This window comes from Pterocles gutturalis, unplaced genomic scaffold (genome assembly GCF_000699245.1).
Source record: "Pterocles gutturalis isolate BGI_N339 unplaced genomic scaffold, ASM69924v1 scaffold49572, whole genome shotgun sequence".
In the NCBI taxonomy this organism is placed as follows: domain Eukaryota; kingdom Metazoa; phylum Chordata; class Aves; order Pterocliformes; family Pteroclidae; genus Pterocles; species Pterocles gutturalis.
Genome location: NW_010112260.1, coordinates 1 through 13,095, shown reverse-complemented (window position 1 = coordinate 13,095; position 13,095 = coordinate 1). Strand labels below are relative to the sequence as shown.

The following is a 13,095-nucleotide window of genomic DNA, read 5'->3' as shown; positions in this document are numbered from 1 at the left end:
AGCAGTGTGTCCTTCCAGCAAAGGTCAAGAGCATACTGAGTTCTATTGGAAAGAGTACAGCCATCTGGTCCATGGATGCGATTGCTTCCTTCTACTTGGTACTGGCCAGACTACATTTGGAGTACAATGTCCAGATTTGGGTTTCCCAGGACAAGAAAGACACTGACATACTGGAGTGGGTCCAGTGTAAGGCCACCTGGGGGCTGGAGCAATGACACAGAATGGTGGCTGAGAGAGCTGGGTTCGTCCAGCCTGAAGAAGACAAAGCTCAAAGGAGATCTCAATCTTTATTTACTTAACAGGAGGGTGTAGAGAACATGCAGCCAGACTCTTCTTGAAGGTGCAGAGCAAGAGGAGATGTAATGAACACAAGCTGGAAGATGAAAAAATCTGATTTGATATCAGGAAAAAAAAAAAGGTGAGGGTGGTCAAACAGGCTGCCCAGAGAAGTAATGGAACCTCCATCCTTGGAAAGTGTTCAAACTACAACAGGACATGTCACTGAGAAACCTGGTCTACTTGATCCTGCTCTGAACAGGATGAGACTCGAACTAAGAAGCTCCTGAGGTCCCTTCCAAACTAAATTATATGATTTCCAAAGAGTCTCTCCAAAGACCTAACGCAGAGAGCTGCATTCTTTAATTGATATATTACTCACAGCTTCAGTAGCAGTTCTACAGATCACACTATTTTCAGGACAACAAGAGTTTACAGATGACACACAGTGAGTGTTATTCCTTTATTTACATCCTATCAGTGCCATAATCTAATTAATTTTTAATTTCTTACAGAAAATAAACATTACAGCTTGAATTCTACCACAGTAAGCTTTTCTCTTTTTCATGACAAACAAGATTTTGAAGTCACCTCAATTATTTAACTCTATAGCAAGGGAAAACAGAACCCTTCAGTGTTGTAATACACTTGAGTCATATCCAGAAGACTAAGGAACCATGGTCACATTTCAAAGAGTCTAAATTAATTTTCAATTTATAAACAAACTCTGAATGAATTATTTTTAGAAAAGCACCATCATCAATAACTAATAAGATCATTCAGAATAATCCAGGTTGGATGGGACCTCAGGACATCTCTAATCTAATCTCCTGCACAAAGCAGAGTCAACTGCGAGGTAAGACCACGTTGCACAAAGCTTTTTCCAGTCAGATCCTGAAACCCTACACAGATGGAGAGGCAGTATGACCTCCCTGTTTCACTGCATGGGTATCCTCATCAGGAAAGACTTCTCCAGCTGGCATTTCTCACTTCAACTTGTGCCCGCTGTCACTTGTCCTCCTGTCATGCACCACTGTGAAGAGCCTGGCTCTATCTTCTCCGTGATATCCTCGTAGGTACTGGCAGACTGCTGTCCAGGTCCCCCAAAGCCACCTCTGCTACAGGGCAAACAAGCCCACATACCTCAGCCTCTCCTCACAGTGCAAGCACTCCAGTTCCTGGCCATCTTGGTGGCCTCTGTTGAAGTGACTCCTAAAGAACGATGAGTAAAGGGTTATAATCTCTTCCCTCAGACTCTGGGTCTGCCCTTGTTCACACAATTCAGGATGCTGTTGGCCTTCTTTGCTGCCAGGGTCACTGCTGACTCAAGCTCAGCTTGCTGCACACCCACCCTTTGTGCCTTTTCCACAGATCGGAGCCAGGAAGGTAGTCCCATCCTGTACTATTGCTAGGAATTCTCCCTTTCCAGGTGCAGGACTTTGCATTTGTCCTTGAATTATACAAGGTTCCCACTGGACCATTCCCTCAGCTTCTATGAATGTCAGCCTTGCCCTTCAGTGTATCAGTTGTTCCTCCTAATTTAGTATCACCTGCAAATCTGATAGGCAAACACTCTGTCACCTCCTCTAGGCCATTGATAAAGATATATTAAACAGGAGAGGTCTCAGGAGAGATCCCTGCAACACTTCTCTCATTATGAGCCCTCCAGTAGAGTACACCACTTCAATCACCAGTCTCTGAGTCTGATCACGAAATTAGGGGTTTTTTTACCTATCTGGTTGACCACAAATCCATACTGCAATCTCCTAACTTGGATTGCTCCACTAATCTTCCTAGGGATCAAAGTGAAGGTAAGTTGCCTGTAGTTCCCCAATTCAGAGGTTTTTGGCCTTTCTGAAGGTGGGTGGAACATATTATTCCCACCAGTCATTGGGGTTCTTCCCTGACCTTCACAGCCCAAAGACTGCAAGCCTTCCAAGAAAAATAGCCGGTTCTCTCTGGACCCTTGGATGCAGCCTGCCTGGTCCCAAGGACTTGTACAGGTCGAGATCTCTCAAGTAGTCCCAAACTGGATCCTCATCTGCTGCTCACTGTTCTTCTCTTTGAACACTTTCACTTAGCATGGTGGGCTGGGAGAACTCATTGGTGAACTCTGAGGCAAAGAAAGCGACAACCATCTCAGCCTTATCTGTGTCTGCTGCCACTAAACCCACCTTTTCCTTGTCCAGCCTTTTAGTACTAATGCAGCAGTTGAGCTTTGGCCTTCCTGACATCATCCCTACATGTACAGGCAATATTTCTAAATTCCTCCCTTGTATCTTGTACCTGCTTCTACTTCCCATCTCCCACATTTTGGAGATGAAGTTCAGTCATGAGCTCCCCACTTGCCAAGCCTGGCTCCTGATTACATCTGCAAGGCTTTCTAAGTGACAGGATGTGCCACTACTGAGTATCTTAGTATCTGAATGTGCCTGGAAGATACTATCTTGAAAGAACTACCAGTTTTCTTGAGCATCTTTACCTTTCAGAGCCACATCCCATGGGATCCCACCTCCCAGTTTACCAAATAAGCTTAAGTCTGCTTGCCTGAAATCCAGGTCTGTATTCTGCCCCTCTTCTTCCTCAATCCATTCAAGATCTTCACCCCATTATTTCACTGCTGCTACAGCCAAGGCTGCCATTGATTATTATGTTCTAAAACAGTTCTTCCTTGTTAGTCATAACACCATAATCATAACTACACACATTTGCCTGAATAAAAATAAAAATAACTGATAGGTACTTTTGCTATAGAGTATGCCAAAGCAAATTCGGGAAATACACACCAGATCATCAGGACAGTCAGCATGCAGACCAGCAACTTGTAAGTAATTGCCTTCAGCTGTAAAATTATACCGAATATGCTCTGGCAAAATATGTTTGTCAATCTTGTTGGGAAGGTGAGCTCCTGACAGAAATTCATTACATAAATCCAATATTCTGACGTTGAGGTTGACTGCCTTTTTACGCTGTAAGAAAATAAAGTGCAAAATACATCACACCTTCAGATATAGTACAAGTAGAACTCAAAGTTTCTCAAACCTAGAGGACTTTTCCAGAAATGAAGCAGAAAGTACAACATTTAAGACTAGACCTACAGCATCAACAAAATCCTAATGTAGGGCTGAAGTCAACAACATTAGATGCTCATACAGATCTATAATTTCATATAGGACTGAAATTTGAAAGAAAATGCCTATGTTTCTGCAGTAAGAGAATGTACAGTGGAATTTAGGTAGAATTTACATAAGCTTTGCTAGCTGCTTGGAAACCATTTATAAAACTATGCCTAATATGATTGCTACGTAAAACACAGAGGAGAACAAAAGCATCACCGAGACGGATAAATCCTGCTAGCACCCTGAAAAAGATACAGAATTGCAGTTCTCTTGTTACTGTTTGTATTGTATCACTTTCTGGCGATCGCAACACATCTATGGTATTCCAACATTCCCCTGAGCAGTTTATGATGTACGGTTTTATCACCATCATTACAGTATTTCACACATTTAACCCTACTGTAACATTTGCTTTAGTGAACTTGACAGTATGTATGTTCTCTATTGCCTGTGGGTTCATAGCTCAAAAGAAAAGGCTGAGGGTACAGATACAACATAGAATCATAAAGTCCAAAGAATAACAAAACCTGCAGATCTCTGCCCTCCCATTCTACCCTTTCTCTTTAAAACACATCTTTTGAGTTTAATTTTAAAAAGCAGAAATTCTCTGTAGCAGCAGTAAATTTCAACTTAAAATAGTGAAGGATTTTTAAAGTCTGAAATGAGAACTGAAAAGAAACACCGACCAGCAAGCAACAAAAGAAAAGTAGAACAGGCAGGGGAGGAAGAGGAAAATGTGTAAAAATAATGGGCAAGTGAAATTGTAACTGAAAGGGGATGAAGCACCATAAAACCAATAGTGAAATCAGAAGTAAAACCCAGAGTCCAAGTTTCAGAGTTGTTCTTTGTACAAATTGTAAAAATATATTCTAGAAGCATTTTCCAGGTCACAAAACACTATCACAACCATGACTGTCGGAGTAACTTTACCACATAAATTTGGTAAAAGAGCCTTTGTACAGATCTTTTTGGAGGAGATGACTCAAATAAACAAGGTATTGACTTCATCCAGGGACTTGAGCTATGAACAGACATCCAACAGAGCATCCATACCTCAAGGATGACTCAAGGCATGCTAAATGTGTAGAGTTGGAATGTCTTTATGGCAATGTAGCCTCCCAAGGGAGTCCATGTAATAGCAGCCACGACGTGCCTCATGAGGCAGTGTGTTGTATCCCTGTAAAATTCAAATGCGGAATGGAGGTGTAAATGAATCTATTGTCAGATTGGCTTGGTGCTACTCCTGGACCTATTGCACTGTGTTAATAAACCATTACTAAAGCCTGAATAAAGCTTGAATAAAGATGGTTTTGTTGGTTTGGTGTCCGTGTGTTTCTTTGGTGTGGTTTTTTATTTGGTGAAATACTTTATTTCAGCACAGTGAAAGCAGTTGGTTTTGACAAATCCATCCCTAACTACTGAAAAGCATGTAAAAGCTTTAAGAGATCTAATCAGACCATGCCCAAACATTCAGTTGTGCACAAAATTTACAACTTCTGGTTATGTGAGCACCACAGGAGAGCCTGGACACACACCTGATCCCTTCTAAAGCACTACTTGATAAACCTGTCATCACAGTGCACAGGGTGCTGCTTTTCCATCTCTGTAAATAAGCTGTTTGCACAGCTAAGCAATTATTTTAAATATCTGATGCAGACACCGATCAAAGGAAGCAGGATCCTAGGTTTTGCTTAAAACTCTTCAGAAAGACAAACTGGGAAAAACAGCCAACTGATATGTAAAACAACAACAAAACCCACACACTTTAGAAGTTATTTAAAATAGACAAAATTAACCACTTCTGAGAAGACAAAATTCCACAGAGGACACTGGGAATCTTGGAGAACAAACTGACCCAGAATCACGTGATTTATGTCCCATGCACTTCATTATCTGGTCTTTGGTAGTCAAGCAAATTTCTGTTCATATATTGTAGCCAAAAATTACCTTTTCTTCATCCAAATGAATGCCACTGATCTCAAAATCAAACATAAAAAGTTCTGCCACTCGCCTAAAAATACAGTAAATCCCCGTTAAAACAGCCTAATTCGATAGTAAGCATAACTTCTTATCAGATTTCACCCATAGTAGTTATTTAGGTTTGATGTCTTTTACAAAGAATAGCAACACAGTTATACGAGTACTGTTATTACACAGACTTCCTATGTTTTAAGTCCTTAGCAGTTTACTCAGTGAAACAGGATTTTCCCTTTGTAGTTATTTTAGTAATCTGCATTGAAAATATCCTTCAAAATAATTTTACTCCATTATTCTAGATGTTTAACCAATTTGTGCAAATTACCATTTTAATTTGACACTTCATTTTTTCTAACAGATCATAAAAAGACCTCTTCAAATCTGACATCCTTGATTGTGAGGAAGGAAGGAATAAGGAAGTAACTTACTCAAACATTAAGCTTGTCTAACTACTCCAGCAAATAAATAATTCAAAACTATAACTGAACAAGCAGCTAATAAAACATTTTACAGCAATCACAAAGCAAGCTTTAAATAAAGATACTGATAATCTGATTTTGAAAGATATAAATGTTTCTATAAACTGAAATCAAGTTATATAGTCTGTTCCCTACTTTTATTGCTAAAACCACTGATATATACACCACAGTACAGCACCTCATTTTAATAAAAATCGTGTTATTGAAGAAAATATTAAGTTCTACTTTTTTTTGGTTTTGCAGTTCTCAGTTATTCAGCTTAAATATACCTTGTGCTCTTGTCACAGAGACATCCTCTAAGACTACAGAAATACAAACTTCCTAACTCCTGTGCAGGTAATTTAGTAGTGACTAATAAATCAGTAACAGAGATGTGGTATGTTTTCCAGTTCTATTCATTAATTTAACAAAACACAAAATATAAGCAAAATAAGGAATGATATATACTATCTAAAAATCTAAATCTATAAGTACCTGGTTTCTGGATCTAGGGAATTCATAACAACTTCATCAGCTAGCAGACGTCTCAAACTCTGACATAATTCAACATCTGTATTTAATCTGGAAAGATACAGAGTAACAGAATCATGCATTAGCAACAAAAAAATAATATTTCAATCTCTTGTTATTACTTATTCAAAGGCAGAGCTTAATATTTACTGAAACAACATTAAAAACCAAGGACATTATTTTCAAAATGCTCTCTGATTCACAATCACACTTAAAAACTACTGAATTTGTGTACAAAGGATGTGTGGACAAACTGGCATTGAAACAGGTCTCGTGCATCCAAGAGGAAAATAATTCTGGATGGCATTTTGTGGGAAATACTAGCAAGTCAAAGACAGACAGCTTATTTTAATGCACAAAGATAATCATGGCGAGAGCATAAACGTGGAAGAACTGTCTTCTAATCCTCATTTTGAAAGGACTGTAACTCCATTAAAGGAAAATCTGTGCTCAGGTTTGCCATCAGACACATGTGCTGCTGGCTACCACTGAAGTAGACTAAGAGCTTACTAAAACCAGAACATTTCCAGACCCTCATTACTGTCCCTGTGCCAGACAACAGTGTGTCCATCAGAGTTGCTGGCATGTTAACTACAAGTATGTCACCCTGGATTACTGGGTGGGAATCACAGTGGGGAATGAAACACACACATATACATCAGCATAGCTGCGGTGGGCAGCAGCCCCCAGTCTGACAGTCTTGAGCACTAACTTAAATCAGCTGAGGTGCAGGAAGCCTCTGCAGTCCCACTTGCAAAATGAACTTAATAATTACCAATACCCAGGTTCAGAAACAGAAGACATTGCATCATGCCTGTACTTCAGAAAAGGCCCTGTACAGAAGGTGCTAAATAAGAACTCCAGCACTCTATCAAAAAGTGGCTAAAAGCAGGCACATGTTGTTAGTAGTTCCTCAGGGACTCCATTTGCCCATAAAAACAAACACTGAACAACAGCCAGTTTTTAACGTTTACAATAGTTTATGAACCTCTCAGGTTAATTTGTGAATACTTTTTTCTTTCTAAAAATTTTAAATCTGAAGTGGCATGCAGATATTGAAGTCATATTGTTATAGATGGTGTGCTCAATCTAAGTCTTGAAAAATCCTGTTTCAAGTGAAAGATTTCACAAACATGCTGGCAAGACCAAAGTAACAGTTTCTGCTGAATTTAATCTTAGAATCCTCCTGTTGGCCAGCGATGTTAGCCACAAGGCTTACTGAACAAACTGATGCTCTGCTGTCCTCCTCAGAGTGCAGAAAGCTTCACTGACTCTGCAACTTACTGTGGGACTCCAGGTCAACCAGTCACTGTCTCTATTAGGAATTCCGAGGGAAGGAGCAGACTCGGGGTGACCTCCACTGAACTGCTTGGTAAAGCTTTCATTTAAGAAGGCAACTCCTGACTGCCACAGAAAGGGAAGACAGTGAAAGGACACTATATTTGGTGATTAAAGATCATACCTTTCCACCTTCTCAGCAGCAAGAGCAGAAGAGAAGCAAATCAGTTCACTGTAGTCAAAGACCACAGAGGTTTCAGGATTTGGGCTTTAAAATACTTTAAAAAAAAAGGGGGGGGGGCACGAAGAAGAGCCAAACTTCAGAAACAGAAGTCTTTAAGAACACATTCTATGAAACAGGGTTTTCAATAATGCACAAGCATGCCAGGGTAGACCAGGCAGACTAGGCATATATCATAGCCCTAGAAACACTGTTAAACATTGATTTTAACAGGACACCATCCTTTCCTCTTTCACATATCCCAAGCACTGGCTGGAATTCAAGGGGACAGCAAACCAGGAGAAAGTGTTGTGAAAAATAACAGCTTCAATCTTAAAAACAAATTAGCATTTTGTATCTATGCTTTACATCAGCTGGTTAACTGTCACAAGTCCTAGAAAAATGTAGCTTTCAGCCTTTGATGGGTTTCAGTGACACAGAGCCAATTAATAATTTAAAAACTGTTCAGAACACAAATTAAAACTTAAATAGAATAACAAAGCGAAATCCTTAAATATCTCTAACAGCAAGACTGATGCTTTGTCCTCATGTGCAAATCCTTCCTACATACTTTTTTGTTGATTGCTGTTCTCATAGACGATCATACAGTAATTTTTAAACATCCATATGGAAACAGCAAAAAAAATGAAGAAAACATACTTCTCTACCACGGTACCAACGTTCCTGCAAGCTTCTTCAGCAGCCTCTCTGAATGCAGAGTCAGGATGGGCAACTTTCACAAAATCAGCCTGACATAGCAGAAGAAGAAAACAGTGAGCCAAAAAGACAAATGAAAAAATCTTGAATTATAAATGAAGTTGCACTCAAATAGTTCCATTTACATTAACATCTATTTGTACAGTTCTGTGCAATCTATTTGTAGAATTTGCTTTTTTTTTTCTAAAAAAAAAAAAAAAAAAGCTTATTGGAAAACCGTACCGACAACTACTAGACTAGATGGTGAATGTGTCTTTCCAAAAAATATCTTTAATCCATACACTTCTGAAAAACACCGTTAGCATGGCGTGTATCTTAGTCCTTACAGCACAGAGATACTCCAGTGTATTTAGATGTTTTTACACCAGATTTTTAAAACTAAAATTCACAGGTAAGAAGAAAGTATACCACCATATGTGCTTAGTTTGTTTTCAAACCCGTTTTATATCATCAAGTTATGCTTTGACATCATTACCTAGTAGGAAGAAATAAGATTAGAGAGAAAACCCAGAAGTTCTGTTGGATTCAGAACAGGCTTTTTATTTGACTTATCTAATTTTTATTAAGTCTCCAAATACTTAAAGGAGTTCAGAATGCTAGACGGATGCTAAAAGGGGGCTCGGGAGTTAGAGGCTTCAGTGACTGCCAACATGAATTAAGGCAGGTTCAGGCACTGAAATGATAATTAAGATGAGGAATACATTTCATTAAAGATTAGGAATACACTGAAGACATTCAGCATGATTTTAGAAAAAGCACACGGAACAAGCTTGACTTTGTTTGAGACTATGGTTGCAGTTTAATTGAAAAGGCAACCTTACAAATGTTATACACTTATTTTTACTGCTTAGGATTTCTGTTTAAAATCCTGTATAATACTGACAGAATAGGTGCTTGAACGGCAGATGTCAAAATTCCTGACAACAGATAACAATCACCAAATTGCTTCTAGACAGAGCTCTGCAAGCTCTGCATCTTTGAGCAGGTAAACCTGAAACTAGCACATAGGAGGTAATTTTAACTCAACAAATGGATACAGAACTACGATCACTGAATTCTGACGTTAGTGCCATACTTCGGGCAAACAGCTTCTAGAGAGCAATACGAAGCGCTATGTTAAACTTAATATTCTGTGATACAGAATATCAGACCAGGTACTCTAATTCTGTGGACCACAGAAATTTCAATCTAGGAAATACCTGCATTTTTTTCCTGTGTTAATAAAAGGCACTACTGTTTCCTTTCATCTGCTGCTTTTAATCTGCAACTTCTTCATGAACCTTCACCTATAAACTTTCATAACTTAAAAACGTGTATTGCAACCCCAACTTTAAATTTGAGAGCAATCCCCTCTTTTCCACAATGTAACTGACATTGGAAAGCTTGTGTATTAATATTAGAGCAGAAATACAATTCTGATTTCACTGTTATTTTTCTTTTTGTGGCCTTTATACTATTTTTAACATCTGTCTTAAAATTAACCAGACAGTTTGACAGGATTTGTAGTTACCTATCACTTGGTAAACGCTTTTGTAATGAACTTGCCATCAATTTAATTTTCTGTCTTAACACAAAATTTCACAGAGCTGATCTACTTACTGCAGTGTAGAAATTCATAAAATTAAACAACATGGTGTATGCTTATTAAGTCAGTCAGTTTAAAAGAAATTGTTCCAAGTAATAATGAAAAAAGTAACTTACCAAGTCTGCTACTCTGCACAAGGCATCTGAAAGCTGATCAAAGATCATTACTGTCTCTGGCCCAGGTGGTGTTGAACATGCCTTCTGGACTAGCTGTTCCGATTCTTGCAATGCTTTGTCCTGTGCTTCTTGAAATCCTTCTGGACAACTCAGTTCTGGAACACCAAACAGACCCTGCAGAGTAGAACACAATGAAAACACATCACTATTACCCTCCTCGGCTTCTGCCCCCTTTGTTTCAGGATGGAATTACCACCAAGAAATTTTACCAAAATGACCCTAGCTAGCATATTGTGGCACTTCATTAAATGCTCCCACAAGTATCTTTGTAGAGAGAATAGTCACAAAATCAGTCAAATACGCTGGTATCACATGAAAACATCTTCATTTCTCAGAGTAAAACCTCACTGAGGTTCTTTTAGCCAGGACTGTTCTCAGCAAACCCTAACAGTTTGGCATCAAATCCTCACAAACTCTCTTCTTCCACCTCATAACCGCCTATATCATCTTTTTCTCAAAGCATTTTTTAACGTCACTTCCAAAGCATGGGCACCAGACAAATCACAGAAAGTCCATTTACACTCTGAAATGAGGGAAAATCATCCCTCTGAAGCAAAAGAGACTTATCAAGGAATGCGAGCACTAAGCAGGAGTGTCAAAACAGTGACTGAGCTGGCCAGCAGCCCTAGATATCAGTGGATCGCAGGCAAGAGGACTGTTATCTCAGGCTCATTAAATGAGCCCCAAATCCTGGAACTAGATCTCAAAGGAATGATCAGCAACAACTCAAAAACTTTGTGGTATGAACAGTTTTATTCCTGAAGTTCTGTTGAACAGGGCAGGGTAAGCACACAGACTTGGGCAGGATAGACACAGACAGCAGTTATGTTCTGCATTTGTGGAAGAAAGTTAGAGGTCCTACCGCAGATCAAACAAAATCGCTAACACCACCTGCTAGAGAAGTTTCACAATACAGACCTACAACAGAAAAAAATTAATTTAAGATCAAATAGCACCTCTGCAAGCAATATACCCCCTTTGCAACTGCCCAACTGCAACGTGAGCATCTCCCTTTCTCCTAACTACGGCATCTAACAGTACAAGGTACATACTTTCACACAGCTATCCCTTCCCAAATTTAACCTCAACATCTAAAAAAATCACAATCTGGATTTGAAAAGCCGCAAGCCAATCACTTTACAATGTACCTTCTGCAAACTCTTTGTGTTACAGCAGTCAGTTGCATGTAGCTTACAAATATTTATCCAAATAAAATGAAAAGCTGAAAACTGATAGCTTGTCTGTAAGAGCATATATTCTGAAGCAAAAGCATCACCCAAAGCAAGTCTTTGGGACATTCCAAGTTGCTTTTTTCTATTTTCTTTCTGTCACTGTTGCTAAAACTGAGACACCAAGTTTGACACAAAATTGAAAAAATTACACAAAAATAAAGCCGGGTGCAGGTCTGTGTGTTCTTTAATGGTGTGACTGCACAGCTGCAGCATTATTCTCTTTGGCCTCAGTATTTACATGCCACCTGTCACAGCATCTTCACAAGCCTGAAACATGCACCTCTGTTCCAAAAGAACTCTACATCCTCCTCGCAGACCAAACGAACCCCGAACTCATTCCCTAGACCAGGCAAATGCATTATATTTAACTGGATTATTTCCTGGAGCAAGACTTACATAGAATCATAGAATCATAGAATGACCCGGGTTGGAAGGGACCTCAAGGATTATGTAGTTCCAACCCCCCTGCCTGGCAGGGCCACCAAACATACACATTTACTAGATCAGGTTGCCCAGGGCCCCGTCCAACCTGGCCTTGAACACCTCCAAGGACGGGGCATCCACAACCTCCCTGGGCAGCCTGTTCCAGGGCCTAACCACTCTCCTAGTAAAGAACTTCCCCCTAACATCCAACCTAAATCTTCCCTCCTTCAACTTGTATCCATTTCCCCTAGTCCTGCTATTGTCGGCCCTTTCAAAGAGTTTCCTCCCCTCCTGGGTGTAGATTCCCTTCAGGTATTGAAAGGCTGCAATGAGGTCACCCCGCAGCCTTCTCTTCCCCAGGCTGAACAAGCCTAACTCCCTCAGCCTGTCAATGTACCCACAGAGGCAGGAGACCCAGAAGAAAAATTTCCCAAGCAAGTGTTGGATTATAAACAGAGGTTAGATTTGTCCTCACTGAATCTCTTAGTCCCAGAGTTCAACATCTTCAGAACAGCAGAGCCAGCAGACGAACACCTGGATTTTACTGGTGTAACTATTCCGCAGATGCTGTGCTACTGAAAACACACATCTTACACTCTCCAGGAACTTGTCTGGATTCCCAGGACTGTCACTAACAAACCCACCCGACTCACCCTAAAAAGAAATAAATCAAAAAGCCGCAGTGTCCCCAACCCAGCGAACAAATGCTTTTTTGCCACAAGCAACGGAGTGCCAAGAATTACAGCCCCTCAGGAGGATGTCAGCAGTCAAACAAGCACGGCCAAGCGCACCGGCACGACACTGACAGGTCACACAAGAGGCAAGGGCTGGGAGCGGAAGGGGCAATGTATACCCGCGCGGTCTCTACTGGGGCTGTAAGCAAACGTCTCAACAAACAAGGGCATGATTTCCACCCGTGTGTGCCCAGAAGACAGGCTCTTGAGTTCTTCCTCAGAACCAAACAAACCCTTACAAAAATGTGACGGCCCAACCTTCTGGTATCCGCCCGGCTGCCCCTGCCACCGCGACAGACAACGTTTAAAACAGAAAGTCACACCCAATAACAGCACAGCCCAACGCCGCCGGCAGCAGGGCCGCCCCCC

The 13,095-nt window shown here is 40.3% G+C and overlaps 1 protein-coding gene across 1 annotated transcript in view; it reads right to left on the bottom strand.

Annotated features, from left to right (window-relative positions):
• Nucleotides 1–12,646, bottom strand: part of LOC104462117 (mitochondrial intermediate peptidase-like) — a gene marked incomplete at its 5' end in the record, with an annotated part of 16,295 nt that extends 3,649 nt beyond the window's left edge. The window contains 6 exons of the mRNA XM_010073949.1: nucleotides 3,063–3,245; nucleotides 5,343–5,406; nucleotides 6,326–6,412; nucleotides 8,520–8,608; nucleotides 10,278–10,451; nucleotides 12,587–12,646. Of these exons, the coding sequence (XP_010072251.1) occupies nucleotides 3,063–3,245; nucleotides 5,343–5,406; nucleotides 6,326–6,412; nucleotides 8,520–8,608; nucleotides 10,278–10,451; nucleotides 12,587–12,646 (657 nt within the window). The remainder of the gene's footprint in view (nucleotides 1–3,062; nucleotides 3,246–5,342; nucleotides 5,407–6,325; nucleotides 6,413–8,519; nucleotides 8,609–10,277; nucleotides 10,452–12,586) is intronic.
• Nucleotides 12,647–13,095: the final 449 nt, after the last annotated feature.